The 20,839-nt window shown below is 39.0% G+C and overlaps 1 protein-coding gene across 4 annotated transcripts in view; it reads left to right on the top strand.

The window, feature by feature from the left end:
- Positions 1–20,839, top strand: part of FRMD4A (FERM domain containing 4A) — a 1,911,200-nt gene that overhangs the window by 975,942 nt on the left and 914,419 nt on the right. For all 4 annotated transcript variants that reach the window (XM_044087941.1, XM_044087942.1, XM_044087944.1 and 1 more), the window contains exon 6: positions 18,117–18,173. In XM_044087941.1, the coding sequence (XP_043943876.1) occupies positions 18,117–18,173 (57 nt within the window). The remainder of the gene's footprint in view (positions 1–18,116; positions 18,174–20,839) is intronic.

Here is a 20,839-nt window from a genome sequence, read left to right as displayed (position 1 = left end):
AGTTGAGAGAGGAGTTAGACCATAAAGTGAATAAAATAAGTTATCTGAGGGTTCCATAATTTGCGTACAACTCTTATAAATACAGGGTGACAGTTTAATTTTATATTGCAGCCATCCCCAGCTGGTCTATGCTTAGGTTTAATTTGTAGTATGTATGTTTCAAAATAGTTCATATTCTGTAAAAGGTCAGTATTCTCACAAATAACCAGCTACTTTTTATGCAGTTGATCTGTAAAGGTACATTCAAATCACTTTTGCAATTTTAACTTTAGCTGTTAACATTATCTGTTGCTTCTTTACTTCTGTCATGTGTTCTGTGAGTGTCAGTGTCACTTTCAGCTGGGTTGCCTTGATTTTTATTATCAAGGATGTTAAACTGGTATGTTTTTTTTTAAATTTCTGTGGATTGTACAACTGTACCATCCTTAAACATGAATATCTTGTAACTCGGTCTGTCGGTAATGTTACACTTTTTAATTATCCAGTATGTTACACAATTTAGTAAGTGGATTATGTTAGTCATCATCCATTTTTAGTTCACTAATAGCTATCGAGGGATGTTTTTTATGTACGCAGTATGTATGCACTCATTGTCAACAAAGATTCAACAAACATTTCTGCATCTCCGACAAACTTTTCTGTAAGCAGAAAGATATCTGTGGAATGTGCTTTCACTAGTAACATATTTAGATTTCCTGCAAAGTTAGTGCAGCAGATTGGAGCCAGGCAAAAGTTCCTTTAGGTGACACTTGTGAAGACCTGCTATTGCACAGCATCTCTTACAGTAATCGAAGAATGTGACGTCATGCTTTACTTGAATCCTTCTTGCTGCTGCTGATTCCCATTTTGTCACCAAAAGGGGCAAAAATTCGGTCTGAACTTACAGTTAGAGGTGTTTCTTGTTGGAAATGAAGCAAGAACTGTACCATGACTTAAAGGCCAGACCCTGCATCAAGATGATTCATGCCAGACTTTCACATGTCATGTTTGTTGAAACTCGACAGTTTAATTCACTACAAGAGTACAGTCTCTTCTGATACTATTCAACAGTGTGTATATTGGTGGTTCTTTTCCCATAAGATCATTTTAGCAGGTATTTGGTCATATTTATTCATAGCTGTCTTAATTTCCTTCTAAAACTGTCCCAAGCTTGGCTGGGTAATGAAAAAAAATGACTGCCAGAGTTTCTTTTCCTTTCCAAATGACTTGTTCTGTGAGCAAAAACTGGATGCATTTTATAATTAGAAACCACTGTCTTCAGCTGTTTGCCATGCATGTACACAGACACACACAGCTAGAAGTCAATATAGTTTGCATAATAACTTGATGGGAGAAACTTTATTATTAGTATTTGTTGTGTGTATTCTCAGCCCTGCAATGCTCATCACTTCTTCCCCTTTTCACTCTATTGACCTGTGTGTGCCTTGCAGGGGTCAAAGTCTGTTTGTCCATTGGTTCCCTTATGAGGTGATAGTTTGGTGGAGCTCTTTTTGCATGCACCTAACTCCCCTCACTGCAGCTTGACTTCTTTGATACCTTGCTAAAAATATGCATATGTATGCTACCCCCCACACACACACACACACACACACACACACACACACACACGCAGTCTTCAATTTGTGTTGCTATATTTTGTAGTGCAAGCTTGGATGTCGGGGTCCACAAACTGCATTGTGGGAACAGGCTAAACAAACTAAAAAACAAAATTGTGCTAGTCCCCATCATGACCTCTTTGGGGTATAACAAATTAAATTATGATAGGAATAGTTCTGAGGGATTCTGATAATTTAATGTAGCACAGTGTAGCATGATGTTATGAATGTATACATTTTCACTTTCTGGGTAGAGCTTTCCTTTAAAAGGATGGATGCACAGAAAAGTGGTACAATTAAAAATAACTTCTTAAAAGTAATGAAATAGGAGCATTACTGTCACTGTACTTTTCACCTTTGTGACATGTTTTGCCCTGTATTACTTCTGCTCGTACTTGTGAGACTGTGTGGGCGTTTTGCATGTGCACACAAGTGCGCTTATGTTCACTATTTTATTGACAACTACATTATCAAACAGAACTTAATTTTTATCTTCACATGAGAAGTTATAGCATCAAAGACCAATTCAAGAAAAGCGGAATTCCTGAAAAAGTGAAAAAAAATGTAACATACCTTTAAACTTAATACCAACTCTAATCCCACCTGTGACCCTGAAGTTGCTGACTTCTGTGTATTTTACAGAAAAGCAATCAACCAGTTTTTATGCAATGTGTCTTTCGACCAAATTCTGTCAGTGAAATGACTTTTATTGACGTGTAACTGTACTAATCAGTTTTGGGTGTACTTAAATGTTTTTCTAGCCAGACGTCTTATTCTTTTGATTGCCTATTTGCAGGAACTGAACTTTTTTATCGGAAGGTATGTTAAAAAGACACCATGGTGCTCATATTAAGTACATTTTAACTTTTGGTTAACCACCCTGCGACATGAAGACATGTAAGAGACCAGACTGCTTTACAAAAAACACTGCTGCAAGCAGAGGTGCTCCTTGAAATTTAGGTATCAAATTATATATTTTTTTCTTGAAAATAAAAACAAGTTTTCCTATACTGCTACTTTTCAATTAGTTTGCAGTGAGTCATTGTTACAATTACTACAAATTCATAAACTAATGTATATAAAATATAACTGAGAAATACTCAAATCTTATTTCATCCAATTTTTCAGAGTAACCCACATACAAAATGTCTTCAGAACATAGTTATTTATTGGCCCAAGTATAACTTACGTAATATGATAAAACAGACTATATTTCATGTGGAGAACATATAATATTAGGAGCCCCCTGTGGAATTCCTTTATTGTTATCTTGTTGTAGAACCTGAATCCCTTCTTACCCCATATTATATGTGAAAAAAATGTATTTGATGTATGGCATCCTCTATACTGTTGTTGGCACCCATATTAGTAGAACTGTGCCTGCAGCTGTCCCCAGTCACTAAAGCCATCAGAGGATAACCATTAGCAATATTCTGCCATTCTTACTGATGTGTTTTCATTCTGGATACCTTTACATTTGAAAGCATGTTTAATTTTGACAAGTAGTTCTCATTTGCATTATTGTGGCTTGTTGACTGTTAGCAGTGTTGGCTATAACTGTGAGAGCCCCCTCAACATACCACAATTCATCCTTTTTGTACACATTTGATAGATGTAAAAATTAGTCCAGTTGTTGCCATCTGTTTTACAAAATAACATAAGTACAGTATGGAAATGTATAAAAGTATTAGAATTAAAAAGGCAAAGCAATGTAATATACAGAAATCATAGTTCAAGAAACCACAGCTCATTGAAAACAGATTACCTTTTGCCTAGTTTTCACTGATTTTTTGTACAGCAGTGGTTATGCCCTTTGTACCTTCTATTAAACAAGTAAATGCAAGATTAGTTATCAGATGTTTAACTCCCTTTTCGTCATTTTGTCCTGTACTCAGAGTACGTGAAGTAAAACCAAACATATTTTGGGACTTTCATGCATAAATATAAAAAAGTAAGCAAAAAGTTAAAGAAATAAACAATGGAAGGGAAGAGTACAAGGAGAGCTGTAAGGAGTCGCTTCTGTTCAAGCCTCTGTAACATCAGCAGGGACTTCCTGGAAACTTTTTTGTCATCTTATTTAAGTTAGAAATGTTCTGAGTGTATGTGGTGGTGGTGGTATGTGGTGGTGAGGGGTCACTGCAAGTGGCCAGAGTCAGTGCGACAAGGGTGATCAAAACAACTGCCTAGAATTTAATGAGTAACTGTAGGCTGTCATACATCACATACATTTCCTTGATTTTTAGGTTTTAAGAATGGAGTCAAACATTTACATCCCTCTATTTGCTAACATCAGCTCTACTTGTTTCCATGGAATTCGAGGCTGGCCTTAGGGGCAATTGCACCTTAGGCAAAGGGGTCTATGGTCGCCTACCTACATCCTCACATAAGGATGAGCGCACACATATACACACACATATACACACACACACACACACACACACACACACACACACACACACACACACACACACACACACACCCAATGCCTCCAGCTTTAGTTCTCCCCTCTACCATGGCCTCCGCACATTATCTATAAATATATGTGTGTGTGTATGGGTCTACTTCACATAATCGAACATCCAAATGCTCGACTTTCATATGGTCGAGACCATATGATCGAACATTAGAATGTTCGAAAATGTGAAAAAAAACAGTGCTAGCATGGAGGCCTCCCTGCAACCCCCACACCCCCGCTATTTAAATATACCAACTTCGAGATTGCAATACATTTAGGTTAAGGGAAATCTTCCGATTCCGCACTTTATGGAGATCCCCATTCAGACCGGTCGAGCTTTTAAATGTTCAATCATATGGTCTTGGCCATATGAAGGTCGAGCTTTTAAAAGTTCAGTCATCTGAAGGGGACCTATATATATATATATATATATATATATATATATATATATATATATATGTGGATCTAGGATGTTTGATCGAAAGATCAAACATCTGAATCCATTAAGGGCGGGCATACTTAGGCGAAAGTGCTTTTTACCAAAGAAGCACTTTCGCATAAATGTGCCTGCTGCCGAGGCCATACTATGATGCAGATACAGGAAAATTCCCTTTTCCCTACTGTAGTGCAATCTTGGAGGGAGAATATTAAAGTATGGGGTGTGAGGGGTGCAGGGGGGGGGGCAAAGCCCCCCTGCAAAAACGTTAATGTAGTGTTTATTTTTTTTATTAACAGACTTTAACAAAAGAGCTTTTTCGAAGAAAGCGCTTTCGTTAGTGTGTTCGCTGGTTATGGATTCGGACGTTTGAACTTTCGATCAAATGTCCTACATCCATATATATATATATATATATATATGTGTGTGTGTATATATATATATCTTTTTTTTTCCCCCTACCTTTTTGCACATTGTGTCTCACTCTTCAGTATTTTTCTGCGTCCTTTGAACACATCGGAACTGGGCCAGGTGACACCTTAACAGCTGTGGAGGAAATAACTGAATTAAGATGGAGGCAGGTTGGGGGCCTAGTGGCCTCAAGAAGCCATTGAAGTTCTAAATGTTCCGAGGTGCAGTTTTTTTCCCAACCATTTTGATCCAGTGATGTCCTGAAGGAAAGTCATGCGTAAGGAAAGAAGTTTAGTCTTACTGTTCAACTTTGCTTTTTCCTGCATCTTTTCAACGCCCACCATCAGTGTGTGCAATGTAGTAACTGTGAAATGAATGTGTCTTTCGGCTTTTCCCGATTAGGGGTCGCCACAGCGGAACTCCGGTCCACTAATGATTGGCAGTTGATTTTTACGTGCTGAGTTGCCAGCCCTAATGCACAACCTTCAACAAAGGTACGCCCATTCACACATGTCTCCACGCAGAAGACACTCTAGCTGAGAGTCGAACCGGTCAGCATCTTACTGTGAGGCAGTACCACCACCGCAAATGTAGTAACTGTGAAATAAATTATCAAATTAAGCCAGGGATATGTTCACCACTAGAACCCCAGATGCCATGGTGTTACGGATGCCCTGAGGTGCATTTCAGAGCTATTTTTTTATGTAATAATGGCATTAACAAAACATAAGCAAGGATTTTCGAAATGGATGCACACTGATCAACAGCTTAATTTCAGCTCTCCCTGTGCGAAAACAGAAACCGGGGAAAAGGAGTGCCATTGAAAATGTTTTGGGGCTAAAATTCAGGTACTAGCTAGTAAGTATACTGCCTGAATGCCAGCAAAGAAGAAATTTGGAAAAGCTGAAAGAAAATCAAGTAGAAAAGAGGAAGAGAATACACTGTTTGGGAAGTATTCTGCAGCTGTTCAGGAAAAAGCAGTTTAAGAGATGGCTTCTGGTAATTTAGAAGAAAAAAATAAAGGTGATTTAAAATAAGTGAAACATTGAACTATATCCCCTCCAGTAACAAAAGGATGGAAAAAATAGTAGTTTTAACCAGCTGTTAAGATGAACTTGTAAAACTAAAAAAAATAGATGTTGAAGTGAAGAAAAAGTTGCCTGAGTAGAAGTGTTCTCAAGAAGAGCTGTTTCAAATAGTAGACTTAGAAGACAATGCACATACAGAGAAAACCTGAGATTTTTCTGCTGCCCCAGTGAAACTGGAACAGACTGTATTAATTTTATGAAAGCACAAATAAACAACTGGACTGGTGTCCCACAGCAAGATTTGTTAATTGAAAAGGCACATTGAATGTATAGTTCAAACCTGGCCATGAGAAAGCATCCAAGACCTATATTGGTAAAGATGCAGTCATACCAGCAGAAAGATATGATCTTGACAAAACTTTGGCAGAAGAGCAAAGTATTAAAAATTGCAGACAGCAGAATGTTTGTAGAAAATAATTATTCACTTTACACCAGGCAGAGGAGAAGCACATCCCAGAAATAAGGGAATGTCAAGAGTCAAGTGTGAGATTCAACCGGCTGTTATCCACCTGTCTTCAGAATATCGTTTCCTGGAGGATCACAGACATGTTTTCATGCAGGGCAGATTAAGGAAGAAAAAATAAATAAATAAATAAAGACATCCAAAAAAAGTGATCCAGCAAGGAGAAGGGGACTCATCTTACTTTTCTGACAGTAAAATTCATAGAGACATTTTGCCAATGAAAGCTTTTCCTGTGTTCCAAAGGAAATGTTTGAGATATGGAAAAAAGCACAGGAGTTAACTAGAATAATCACATGTACCTTGGACTTGAACCAGAGTCTGATGTTGGTAGATGGAGATGAACAGGAAGATGACCAGCAGTACTGAAATTAGTCAATAAATGGGAGACTATAAAGTGTCAGTTACATTTGTGAAATATGGCTTTGCAAGAAAAATATGTCTGACAAATACTGGAATTCTGTTGATTTTGTTAAACTTATTGGTGGTCTATGAAGCATATATCCTGCTTTGTTAATGTTTAGAAGGACAAGAAAAGTGGAAAAAAGTATTATAAGTAAAAAATTTTGTTAGTATTTGTATAAAGTATTTCATGATATAAAGTGCATGTCATATATATTAAACTAGTTTAATGTAATGTGTAGTAGGGTATTTTAAAAGTAGGGGAGTCTTCAGTGACTATTGTGTGTGTTAAAGATATTAAACAAGTACTTTTTTAGTTGTAAGAAATATAGGCTTTACAGTATAACGAGAAGAAAAGCTGGAGTAAAGGAAGTTTAATGTTAATATGCAGTGATTTTGGTCTGTGGGGATGGGGTGTAAAGGTTCACTGAGTATATGTAGAATTAAAATACTTTCCCTTAGATTTACAAGGGTGAATGAATACATCAATGCTCTTGGCTTAAGTTTTAAACAAGTGTTTTTTGTAAGCAAGTAGGCTTGAACAATAAGACAAAATGATGAAGGCCACTATAAAGTGTTTGTCTATAATGGCTAAAAGAATGGCAAAGGTGATGACAAAATTGCTAGACATGGACCAGTGTGGTTTTGTGGGGGGGGAGGCAAGTATCTGACAACATTAATAGAACAATGAGGGAAGCCGAATGTAAGAGAATACTGCTGTTACTGGTGGGACTTGATGTGGGGAAAGCATTCGACCAGGTAAGCTGGAATTTTATTAGTAGGGCAATGGAAGCATTTGCATTTACTGTTACAATAATACGCTTAATTAGAAGGCTATATGAGGGATCGGAAGTAAAAGTCAAAGTGAGGGGGTTCCTCTCTGATAAGTTGTGTCTGAAAAGAAGAACCAGGCCAAGGGTATCCTCTTTCCCCTTTATTTGTGCTATATTTAAAACCACTGTCAAAAAAGAAAAAAATAAGGGACTCCGAGATTAAGGCTATAATTGGTATGGTGCTCAAGAAAAGTTAGCATTATTTGCTGATGACATTATTTTGTACCAGGTGAAACCAGAAAAGGACATTTTAGTGTTGTTGCATATTCTGAAACACATCTGCTTCTTTGTGGGGGTAGGGATATAAAATTAAAGAAAATAAAGCAGAAGGCTATAGCTGAAAACTATCTACCCACAGAGAAATTGATCCAGCAATGCCCATATTTTTGGGGACATGACAAAATGAAAGTATTTAGGAGTATGGATTAAAAAAGGATTTGATTATGGCAGCTAAGGATATGTGGGAAGCGAGACTAAATAAAAACTAATACAAAAACTGAAACATTGGAAGCGCTTGCCTATGGATATGGACAGCAACATACAAGCAGTAAAACTGTTTTTGTCCTTTTAGTTTTATAGACGTGCCAGACATTTTTTATCCACCAGAAGATAAGTTGTTAAGAGTTAAGTTACATAGAAAAAAATGGAATTTGTGGGAACAATACATGCAGAAAAATGTTTTGGAGGAGGAATAAGGTTTAAAAGCAGGCAGGTATCTAATAATTTATTAAATCAAGGAAGAACAGAAGTGGAAATATTTGTGGAAGACCTAATTATGCCAAGGTAGATGAGGCTCAACAACTAGGAGGGGATGAGATAAAAACAGTGATGTATAATCAGTCTTCAGGAAAGTTTCCAGGAGCAGATGGTAATCCTGTGGAAGTTTTAGTTCGAAGAGAAGTAAGTGATAAAGATCTGTAAGATTTTGTTTAACTGTATTTCAAAGGGAGTGAAACCACCAACATTTTGAAAGGAAGCTGTGGTGGCTGTATTACCTAAGGATATAAAAGATCCAATAACCATTTAAACAGGTTTAAAGTATTCCCGGCTCCACAGAGTCTGCTCTTCACTTTTTCCCTTAGAACTGCTCTAAATCTCAAAATAAGCACTCTATTTTCATTCTAAAGCCCTGCACTTGCTCATATAAGTAATCTCATAGGTAAACACTAATAAACTTAAGCACTACATCCTCTTATACTCCTTTTAAGCACTTGCTCCCTATTGGTTCTTTCTGATCAGTCAATAAGTAGTTCCCTATATTATTTGGGCATGTCCAAAGGTCAGTTTTGGGTTTACTCTCCAGTCCAGCTGGTAAATCTGGGAATCTTGAGGCAATGTTACAACTGCCTTATGTATACAGACCACCCTCTCCTCCTCCCAACAAGCTCAAATATATGTGAGAGATGCAACTATATAGCCAAACTGGAGGCTAAGCTCTCTCAACCCAGTACTGGCACAGCCTGTCAGGAGGAGAAGGTAACCACACACACCACAAACCCAGTCTCACATAGACCTATCGCATCAGCAAACCAAACACATAAACACACGAAAACATACTTGGAGGCTCTAAATAAAAATCTGCCTAAGCAGCAGAGACCTCCAAAGCAGACATCCAAGCAACCCCTACCACGAAACAGTACCCATGTAGCACATAGCTCACAAAGTCAGTGTGCCACACAGTCACAGCCCTTAAGGCTAAACAACACACCTAATACACTTGTACTAGGTGACTCTATTGTCAGACACACTGATGCCCCACTCACCAGGCTGAACAAGGAGAAGGTCACTGTAAGCTGCCTGTCTGGTGCCAGGATCCGCCACGTAACCCAAGCACTCAAGTCACTCCAAAGCAAGTACAAGTATGACTCCATCATTGTCCATGCTGGTGTGAATGACCTGAGACGTGCCTCCCTGGACTACATGAAAAAAGACAGAGGAGCTCTTTGATCATGTAGCCCAGGCCGGTATGACCCTGACCTTGAGTAGCATCTTACCCTCACCAAGAATGATGCCACAGTATAAAGACAAATTTATCAATTTTAACAATTAGCTAAAGTATTGGTGTCATTCAAAGGGGATCCAGTGTCTGTCAGCCTGAGATGACATGCTCGACAAGCCACGTTGCTTCGCTAGGGACGACTTGCACCTGTCACCCCTGGGTTTTCCAATACTGGCAAAGGCCCTTGCCTCCCCCATAGTGCCTTTTTTAGGCAAGGCTCAAAAGACAAACCCACCGCCATAGACAACACAAAGAAAAAAAAACTAAGGGTAATGCTGCTCAACGCCAGAAGTCTAAACCTCAAGATGCATGCACTCAAGACTCTCCTCAGTATGAAAAATATCGATATCTGTGCAGTAACAGAAACCTGGTTCAAGGCTCCCGAGAGCACCCCAGCACTAACAGGTTATACTTCATACCATGCTTTCCAGCCCCAAAACTCAGACCGAACCACAAAAGGAGGGGGAGTATCCATATTTATCAAAGATACCCACACCTCCAGGTTAATGGCACAGCACGAAGCATCAGAGACCATCCATGTGCAACTAACAGTGGGCAAAACTGCCTTTCAGTTTGTAGCCTGCTACAGACCACCCTCCCAAACACAGGAACCTCACTCGGATTTCCTGAGAACACTGGAGAATATGAAGGTCCCTCCAAACACCATTATATTGGGTGACTTCAACTACCCAAACATTGATTGGGAAAACTACTCAAGCCCAAACACCCTCACCCAACGGTTCCTAGAATTTATAAACTCAAGTGCTATGAAACAACTGGTCACCACTCCCACAAGAGGGGAAAACATATTGGATCTGGTCATCACCAACATGGGGTCTCTATGTTCCACACCAGAGGTATACCCCTCCTTGGTAAGATCAGACCATAAACTAATCTCACTGGACATCCATATTCCGTCCCCACCCCTAGCCAAGGAAACCACGGTGAAGAACTTCTCAAAAGCAAACTTCACACTTCTCAAAACCGAGGTGGAATCCTTCAAAGCCCCCGGGCCAGTGGAAAATACGGCCCAAAATGCAGAATCCTTTACAAAAGCATTCTATGGACACCTACAGGAATGCATGGAGCATGCTATCCCAAATAAAACCAAGACTGACTCCTCCAAAGGCAGGAGACCTGTCTGGTGGATCCCGGCCATAAATAAGCTATACAAAAGAAGGAGAAAGCTACTACATGATGGAGCAAAATCCCAAAAAGGGAAGGCGTCTCTGATCAGTACTAGCAAGAAACTACGATCCCTCATAAAATCATCTAAGGCCAGCTTATTTATTTTATTTATTTTCAGTTTGATTACCGGGGAAGTCCACTGGGCCTAAAATTGCCCGTTTTCAGTGGAGGCCCAGGGAGAAAAGCTCTGTAAGCAATACAGATACATTAAAGGTTACAAAATGTTAAAGAAAAATACAAGAATAAAATTCATGTAATCAGTAATGCAAATGCATAAGATGTAAATCAAACAATGCAGCTAATAGGTAATAGAACACCTTTACAGGAGTTCCAAATTCAAAACATGATACTAATGTCTGTAGCAATAGAAATTTTTTTTTTTTTTCCGCTTCGAAAGAAAAATTGCACAGGACGCTAAAGATAATCACAAGGCCTTCTTTAGTTATGTCAGAAACCTGAGAAGCAACTCCCAGATATGCTCTGAGTTAGTGCAAAATGACAAAAAATACACTGAACCCACAGACATTGCCAACATCCTGGCAGAAAGTTTCAGTGCAAACTTCTTCCCCCCCCAAAAGAGCTAATGTCTATCCCAACAGAGTGTAGCCTTCCTGAGATCACAGATGCACAGGTGAGAGCTGCTCTCTCCAAAGCAAAAAACACAGCATCAATGGGACCAGACGGTGTCCCGGGCTGCGTCTTACACGAGCTCCAAGAAGAACTAAACCCTCATATAAAGTCACTGTTTAATCTCAGCCTTACTACAGAATATGTACCCAAGGAATGGCATACAGCAACAGTGGTCTCACTCCACAAAGGTGATGTTACAACAGACCCCAGAAACTATCGCCCTATAAGCCTGACTAGCCTGGTCTGCAAAGCTGTGGAGCATATCATCATGGAAATCATAAACAAAGACATTGGGAACCTCCAGACACTGGATCCTACCCAATTCGGCTTTGTTAAGGGCAGATCTTGCTTCTTGAACCTGGTCGACTTCTTTGAAACAGTTACCAAAGCCATAGATGAAGGGAAGGTAGTCCACACAGCCTACCTGGAACTCGCAAAAGCCTTCGACACAATACCCCACTTGGGCATCATAAATAAGCTCACCAGCTTAAATATCAACCCCTATGTCATAAGATGGGTTGCAAACTGGCTCAAGGATAGAACCCACATGGCCAGAATAGCAGGTGCCATGTCAGACTCTAAACCAGTTACAAGTGGCGTCCCACAAGGCTCAGTCCTGGGACCTCTCTTGTTCGGTATATATTTCTCCGAGGTACAGGCTAACATGGGTGGACTATGGCTGACCAAGTTCGCAGATGACTGCAAACTGGGTGCTGTAATCGACTCTCCGGCTGATACAAGCATCCTCCAAAAGAGTCTCACAGAGACGGATAACTGGTGCCAGAGCCATGGCCTAAAGCTAAATGCCAAAAAGTGCATAGTCACCCCCTTTGGGAAAAACAGAGTGCCCACAAATTACCACATAGGTGATAATCCATTAAGTATGGAAGAAGTAATTAGGGACTTGGGGACCCAAATAGATAGCAATCTCTCCTTTGACAATCACGTTGCCAAAGTGGTTAGAAAGACCTTCTGTATAGCCCACCTTATCACGAAAGGATTCACATCTAGATCAAGAGAGGTCATTGTGCCCCTCTACTCATCACTTATCAGGCCCATAATTGAATACAATGCCCCATTTGGGATGTACCTTACCCAACACCTGCAGCAACTGGAAAGACCCCAAATGTACCTCACCAAGAGGATCAAGGGGCTCAAACAGATGCCCTATGCAGTTTGGCTAAAGAAACTCCAGCTCTACTCAGTTGCGTACTGCCTACTCAGAGGCGATCTGTGGCTGATGTATAAAGTCATGTCCAACCTAGAATTAATGGACATGCTTCACCTCAGGAAATCCAAATCCCTTAGAGCTACATGCTCCAGGGACTTGAACCTCAGCACAGAAATAAATAGGACATGCTGGAGGGACAGATTCATATCCCAGAGGCTCCCCTCACTCTGGAACAAAATCCCAATCCATGTTAGGCAGAGCCCCTCACTGACCCTCTTCAAGAGAAATCTTGAGTGGATGGGAGATCGTAAGTTTACCCCTGGGATCTCTTCTGTGTCCCTGCATGACAGAGGCACAGTAAACTAACCTTAAAAGGGCTACCTTCTGTGACCTACTATACAGAGGCACAGTCAACTAATCTAAAAGGGTGGCGAAAGCCAAACACACTCTGGCTAGGCTTATAAATGCCCTAGGCCAGATAGCCTAGTATCAACCTATGAACCTGTACGACACAGCTTCAGACAAACCCATTTAAATTTTAAACCATGATTATAAAATATTTATATCTATACTATTTAGAAGAATGGCAAATGTGTTACCAAAACTGATAAATAAGGATCACTGTGATTTTGTGGGGGGAGGCCGCCATTTGGCAGCATTGATAGAACACTGATGATAGAGGAAAGCAGAATGTAAGAAAATACTAATGTTGTTGTTGGGTCTTGATGCAGAGAAAGTATTTGACAGAGTAAGTTGGGATTTTATGAGCAGGACAGGGAAACCAGTTGCATTCCCTGATGAAATAATAAGGTTAATTAGAAAGGTATATGAAGGTTTTAGGCAAGCATTAAAGTGGGAGGGTTCCTCTTTGATAAGTTGTATATGAACAGAGGAACCAGGCAGGGTGTTCTCTTTCCCCTTTATTTGCTTTATATTGGGAAAGAAAATAAGGGCCTCAGAGATGCAAGGATATAATTGATATAGTAATCAAGAAAAGCTGGCTTTAGTTGCAGATTATATTATTTTGTACCTGATAAATCCTGAAAAAGATATTCCTGTGTTGTGGAACATTTTGGGATAGTTTCAAGTCTTTTAGGATATAAAATTAATGAAGATAAAACAAAGACTATAGCAGTAAACAATGTTATCCACACATGCATTGGTTCAGCGATAGCCATATTTATGGGGACATGATGAGATGAAGTGTTTAGGTGTATGGATTAAAAAGGATTCTGTTGTAGCAGCGAAGGATATGTGAGAAGAGACTAAACAAAATATAATTCAAAAACTGAGAAACTGGAGGTTCTTAATTATGGATATGAGTAATAAGATACATGTAGTGAAAATGCCTTTAATCCCTTTAGTTTTATACAGTAAATGGAACTCAAGCAGCTGGCACTCTGAAGCAACTGGCAAAAATATATTGAAGAAATACAGTACAATTTCATGTGTTGCACTTTGTCCCCCCCTGCAGAAACATAACTTACATTTTTAGAGTTTGAGTTTTAAAAAAGGAAGATGGGAATACATTTCCTCTCTCCCCAACCTGAGAACAAGTCAAACCAAACAGATAGCATAGGGTATAGTATTAGTGAGGCCTATTTTTAATAGTAACTCTGAAGCAACCAGAAACTACAGGTATCCGGCATCTACCAATCCCCGTGGGTACCATTTAACAGAGTTTATTGTATTCTGGTCAGGCATATTTTTATCAACCAAAGGAGACATGAATGATAATATAAAGTTGAAGGAAGTTATTTGGGTGGGGAAGAGGGCAAGAGTTAAGTGGGATAAGTTGATCTTCCCTTCAGAACAAGGTAGTTTATGATTACAAGATTTTATGGCTATTTTAGAGCTACACAGTTAAGGCTTACACATAACACAAGTAGAAGGGTATAAATCAAAGCGGAAAGGGATGCAGATCCTTAAGGAATAACAGCCACCAAACAGAATATTGTATTCACAAAATAGCATAAAGTGTTCTAATAACAAAGCCAGTATGGGAATGGAGGTAATGCCAGTAGGGCTGACTGCAAGTAGGGGTATAGGAAATAGATAAGAGGGCTGGACTTTACTGGAAAAAAACTGGTAAAAGAAAGAAAGTATTGGGGAAAATGTTTAGAAAGGGAAAGATAGCAGAGTAGGTAAGGCCAAACAGAAGTATGGACTGCAAGTTAGAAACTGCCTTCCCTACGAGGGATTGATATCAGAGTACAGGCGGGGGAAAGGGATAGTGGAATCTTAGGTGAAGCTCAGCTCAGGTAGAGATTTTAATCTAGAAAAGAAACTGCTGTTAAAAAAGGGATAATTAATAGGGCCATAAAGTCTTGCATGATAGCTTTAAGAATTAGAGGAAGTTAGAAAAGATTGGGAAGAGAGGGACTGGAAAGACAGTTTGCAAAGGAACAGTGGGAGGACATCGGTGCGTCTCCCAAGTATGGAGCAAAGTCCATAAGGTTATGGAGTTTTGCTTGGAAGTGTTTGCATATTGTTTTTTATGCCCCAAGTAGACTTCAGATAATTTTCCCTCAGGTGGATACCAGTTGCTGGTTGTATAATGGGAAATAGGGGAGGTAAATGGCAATTTGTTTTTGGGAGTGTGTTGAGTTGGCAGATTAAAAAAAAGATATATTGCAGAGTACGCTGTCAGAAGTACTGGGCGAGCAAATGGCTATAACTAAGGAAATGATTCTTTGAGCTGTGTCACAGGATATGAATTGAATTGCCTAGACAAGGCCTTACTAAGGCTTATGCTTTTGGCTGCCAAAAAAAGCAATTATTAAAAAATGGAAATCAAAATCTATGCCATCTGTAATTGAAGTACTGAGTACTGCAAAACAGATAAAAGGACTGGAGGTGGGATTTTTAGATAAAAAGGAAGAGTGAGGTTTAATGGGAAGGCATATACTGAGTAATTTAGATAGTGTTGGAGTAAATGATTGTTAAAAATCAAGACAATTCATATTTAACAAGTTTGTTTTCTGTTAATGTATGCATGAATATATCTTAAGTGATAATTTATTAAAAGTGTTTATGGATTTATTAAAAAAAATCAGAGTCAAAAGCAAAAATAATGTGAAGAGGACGCCACAAATTCAAGGACAGTGCTTAACTATTGCATTGATTCACTTAACATGATAATATAACAGGCTTACACCAGCATGCATTTTCTGAAGAATTAGCAGACAATTCTAACATCTTAACATTACTGACTGTGATCCTCAGCAGTTTAAAATAAAAAAAAAGAAAATCACAAATTTTATGAAGTACATGTCATAAATGTAAAGCAATAGCAAAGATGTTCTCAAAAATCAGAGTCAGTTCAGAGAATGAAATTAGGGCCATCAGCAGGTACTCCATCTACTCTGCAGATATAGCCACCACTTCATATATCTAGTTGCCCAGCAGGATACAAAAAAAAAACGTACCTCATTCTCTCACTAGCTGCTTCTACTGTCATCCACAGAACCTACACACTTCTGAATTATTTCATTATTTGTGGGCTTTCTACTCCTTGTGCGACAGCAAGGAGTAGAAAGTTGACACCTCCTTCATAGGACATCATTTAGATAGATATAGGCACTTTTCTGCTTTTTTTTTTCCTATCTCCTTTGTACATAATGAAACAGGTGTTGCTTCTTTACTTAGAAAAAATACATAAAGGGCAGAAAGGTGCCCCAAGATGACCAGTGCCCCCCAGGTGGCTACATTGTTCACCAATACGTAAAGCTAGCCGTGACAGAATGGTCCCTGGAAGGTCATGCCCACTGTCATTGCTGATGTAATTAAACAGTAAATCTCACTGGACTGTTTGGTTTGGTGTGTTCCATTTATGCTGCTGGTGTGGATAACTACAGCTTGAGTGAAACAGGAGTCTGTGAATAACATTTGCGTCAAACGGCTAAACGTTGAACCCTATCCATTGACTGTTCCTTCAGCAAACATTTATTTTTCAATAGGGAAAGTAACTAGTTAGCCAACACTTCCCTTTTTCACAAACAGCAGTATTTCAAACCCACCCAGGTGGGGGGGGGTTGCCCCCACACCCCACTAACTATATATATATATATATATATATATATATATATATATATATATATATATATATATATATATATATACCAACTCCAAGACCACACTACAGTTGGGAAAAGGACAGACAGGGAAGTGTTGGTCAACTAGTTACTTTCCCGTTTACTGACATGAACATTCAATGAATGAACGCTCGATGCATAGGGTTTGATGTTTAGCCACTCAATGCAAATGTTATTTGAAGGTTAGACATGGACCCGTGAAACAGAGCAATGTCACACAGATGTATTATTGTCATGCTGTTTATTTTCAAAAAAGACCATTTAAAGTCTGTTTTCTAAGTAAATTGTATGGAACTATTCATTTGATGGATTTTGATCACACTGTAGGCATCATATCATCTTTGAGCATGTGCATGTATTTTGGCTGCACATTTGCTCAGGTTAAAGTGGACTTTATATCTCCTCTTTGTTTTCTTTTTTGTAGATTTTTCTTTAAGTGTTTTGGGCAGTTAGATTTAAGACTGTTGGTGTGTAATGATTTATTTAAGGTAGCTTTTTTTACTTCATATTTTATTAAATTATACTGAATGGGCAATGTTGGCAAGTTCAAACCATATGGAGAGTTTGGTGAGATTCTTGATGCCACCATTGGTCTTTTGTTTGGCATTTTTTGCATGTAGGTAATTCAAGGTTTTATACTACTGAAGAAGTGCCAAGCAGTCGAATCGATGACAAAATTCCAAAAACTGTCCCCTTGCCATTGTATAAGCAAGTAATAATGCATGGACTGGGTGTGTATTATTGGGTAATTAACTCCCACCCAGGGGTGTTTGTAAGGCCTACCACTGCAGGTGAAGGGGCCTGTACACCCCTGGAAGGCTAGTATAACCCCATAACATGTACATCTCTCTCTCTCAATGGCATTATTGCACTTAGAGAATGGGCTGGTAATTTTTTTTGCATTTGTTTTTTTAATTATTATCTAATTTGTTAAAGATTCTGATGTAAAATATTTCCTCTGCCAAATGATTCATGTGACCCCAGCAGCATTGGGCCTCAGAACACCCATGGTTGGGCGTTATTTACACAGTAGCACATTGCTGACCATTGTTGCTTGCTTAGACTTCACATGAGCCATATCATGTACTTCCTCACCTCACTGAAAAAGATGAAATAGTTAAAGGAGGTGCTTGTTTGTGTGCACCTAATCTTTGTGTTAGTAGCAACATAATGTTCCTTCCTGAGGTATTAAATATACACAAGGTTTCTGCAGAGTATCCAAAACAGAATCCTGATGAAATCATTTTGAATGATTCTTAAAAAGATGTTAACAGTCATAGACAATGTGAACAGTTGTGTGCTGCATGCCTTTCTCTGCATAGTAAGCTGACCTGTTGTTATTTTTCTTTTTCAGGAATTGATTGAACTTGACAGTGAAGTAGTATTCGAGTTGGCTGCACACATTTTGCAGGTAAACATTTGCTGACACATTTTTAAAGATATTGTTCTGCTCTTAAGAACTTGAACTGGCATAAAGACATTCCCCAGTTTAAGACTTGGACACTAGAAGAATTTTCTACATTTTCTGAAGCTGTTGTGATTTGAACAGCTAGCAAAGTGTTAATATTTGTGCAGGCTGTTATTGTTTCTCTGGGATTTCATAAACTATCAGGCAGTTTTGACTGGCTTGCATACGAATGTCTACTGCCCTTGAAAGTTCCAAGGCTTTGATATATGTGATTACATGTCTTTAGTATAAAATAAGCCAAGGCACACTACTGTCTTTTTCACATCTGTTCAGTAAGCAGATCAGGTAACGGAGAAAAATGAAGAGCAGTTTAAATCATGGTTTTAACCATTCCATTCTTGACTGCTAATTTTCAGCTGTGTTAATAGTAAATTACATTACTGGTCCTAGAAAACGATCTGTTTGCCAGTTTCTTTCATCTTCCAGACCTAGAGTTCAGTGCATTGCTCATCTTGACTGACAATGTGCATTCTATATAAGCAGGATAAAAAAGTATTTAGTTGTAGAAGGAAGCACCTGTTTAAAGGTCTGTTCTTTTAGTTACAGCAGCATACATTTTTTGCAGTACTATAGTTGCTGCACCATCGGGTATAAGATCACTTGTATTGTGCAGTGTGGTACATTTAACTTCCTCAAAGATGATACTACCAAGATAAATTACTGCAGACAGTGCCATGAAGATACTGATAGCTGTTCAGGGTCCAAGCCTTGACTCTTTACTGCATACTTACATGAGATGCAACCTCTGACTTCTTTGGCTCTCTGGGGGTGGAACAGCCAATAGTGAAGTGTCTGTCTGAAGCAGTTCAGTGAGGGTAATACCCACGTAAGGGGGATTTATATCAGCAGGTCATAGCCACATTCTGTCATTTTTGATGTCAGCTACAGATGTAAAACTGCTTTCAAGGGGCCTAATGATTCAGTCTAGCAAACCAGTCTGTTCCCTCTTTTTTAAAACAAGAAGCATTTTTATTTAATTATCATGTATGACATAGGCAATTTTACATTTATGTAAATGAAAGTAAACCATACCGACACAATCTCGGTTGCAAATGTTATACATTACAAACCATGCCGACACAGCTGTACCTGCAAGCATTATCCATCACTTGTAATGTAGCCAGTCACTGTCGGTCTACCTTTACATAGCTCATTCAATTCCTGCCTTCTTTTAAACATTGTTCCTTCTCTGCATGCATTTCCCATTTTTCCTATGTAATTTGCTCTTGTCCTTTTCTAAAGATCCCAATTCCAGTTGTTTTGTCTCTGTTACTATCATTGCTACTTCTAGTAAAGTTGGTTTAGACTTTGATTTCCATTTTCTAGTAGCTACTTTTTTGTCTCTCATCATAATTAGACTCAGCAAGGCCTTATTTATTTCTAGGCAATTCTGATTCTGTATCATATCTCAAAAAATCATTTCCTTAGTTACACCAATTTGCTCACGCAGTGTCTCCAACAGACCAGTGTGCAGGGAATCTTTAAAGTCTGCCAACTCATTACACTCCCAGGCAGTACAGTGGTTATAAACCCACACCCAGGGTGCACACCCCTATTAAAATGCCAGGTTTTTGTGATATAAAAGAATTAGACCACAATAAATCATTTCAAATTTTTCCCCACCTTTAATGTGACCTATAACCTGTACAGTTCAATTGAAAAGCAAACAAATCTGTTAGGGGAAAAATATAAAAAAATAAAAAAACATACAATAAGCTGGTTGCGTAAGTGTGCATACCCTTAAACTAATACTTTGTTGAAGCACCTTTTGATTTAATTACAGCATTCAGTCTTCTTGGGTACACATCTGCCATCAATTAGAGAGACTCTGATTAACCCCAAATAAAGTTCAGCTGTCCTAGTAGGATTTTCCTAACATTCACTCAGTTGCCTGCTACAGCAAAAGCCATGGTTCGCAGAAAGCTTACAAAGCATCAAAGGGATCTCATTGTTGAAAGGTGTCAGTCAGGAGAAAATTTCCACAGCATTGGATATACCATAGAACAAAGTGAAGATAGTCATCAAAAGGTGGAGACAATATGGGACAACAGTGACGTTGCAAAGAACTGGACGTCCCTCAAAAAAAAGATGAGATGAAAACTGGTCAGGGAGGCTGCCAAGGGACTTACAGCAACACTGAAGGAGCTGCAGGAATTTCTGGCGAGTACTGGTTGTGTACTACATGTGACAACAGTCTCCCATATTCTCCATATGTCTGGATTATGGTTTAGGGTTGCAAGACAGAAGCCTTTTCTTACACAGCAAAACATCCAGGCCTGGCTGAAATTTGCAGAACAATGCATCAAGTCTCCCAAAAGCATGTGGTAAAATGTGTTATGGTCTGATGAGACCACGGTTGAACCTTTTGGCCACAATTCCAAAAAGTACTTATGGCGCGAAAAACAGCACTTTGCATCACCAAAAGAACACCATTCCCACAGTGAAGCATGCTGGTGGCAATATCATGATTTGGGGTTGCTTTTCTTCTGCTGGAACTGGGGTTTTAGTCAAGGTGGAGGGAATTATGAACAGTTCCAAATACCAGTCACTTTTGGCGCAAAACTTTCAGGCACCTGCTAGAAAGATAGAGGAATTTCACCTTTCAACAT

Source organism: Protopterus annectens, chromosome 11.part0 (assembly GCF_019279795.1).
Source record: "Protopterus annectens isolate FY-2018-M chromosome 11.part0, PAN1.0, whole genome shotgun sequence".
Taxonomy (NCBI): Eukaryota; Metazoa; Chordata; order Ceratodontiformes; family Protopteridae; genus Protopterus; species Protopterus annectens.
This window is presented reverse-complemented; position numbering and strand designations above follow the sequence as displayed.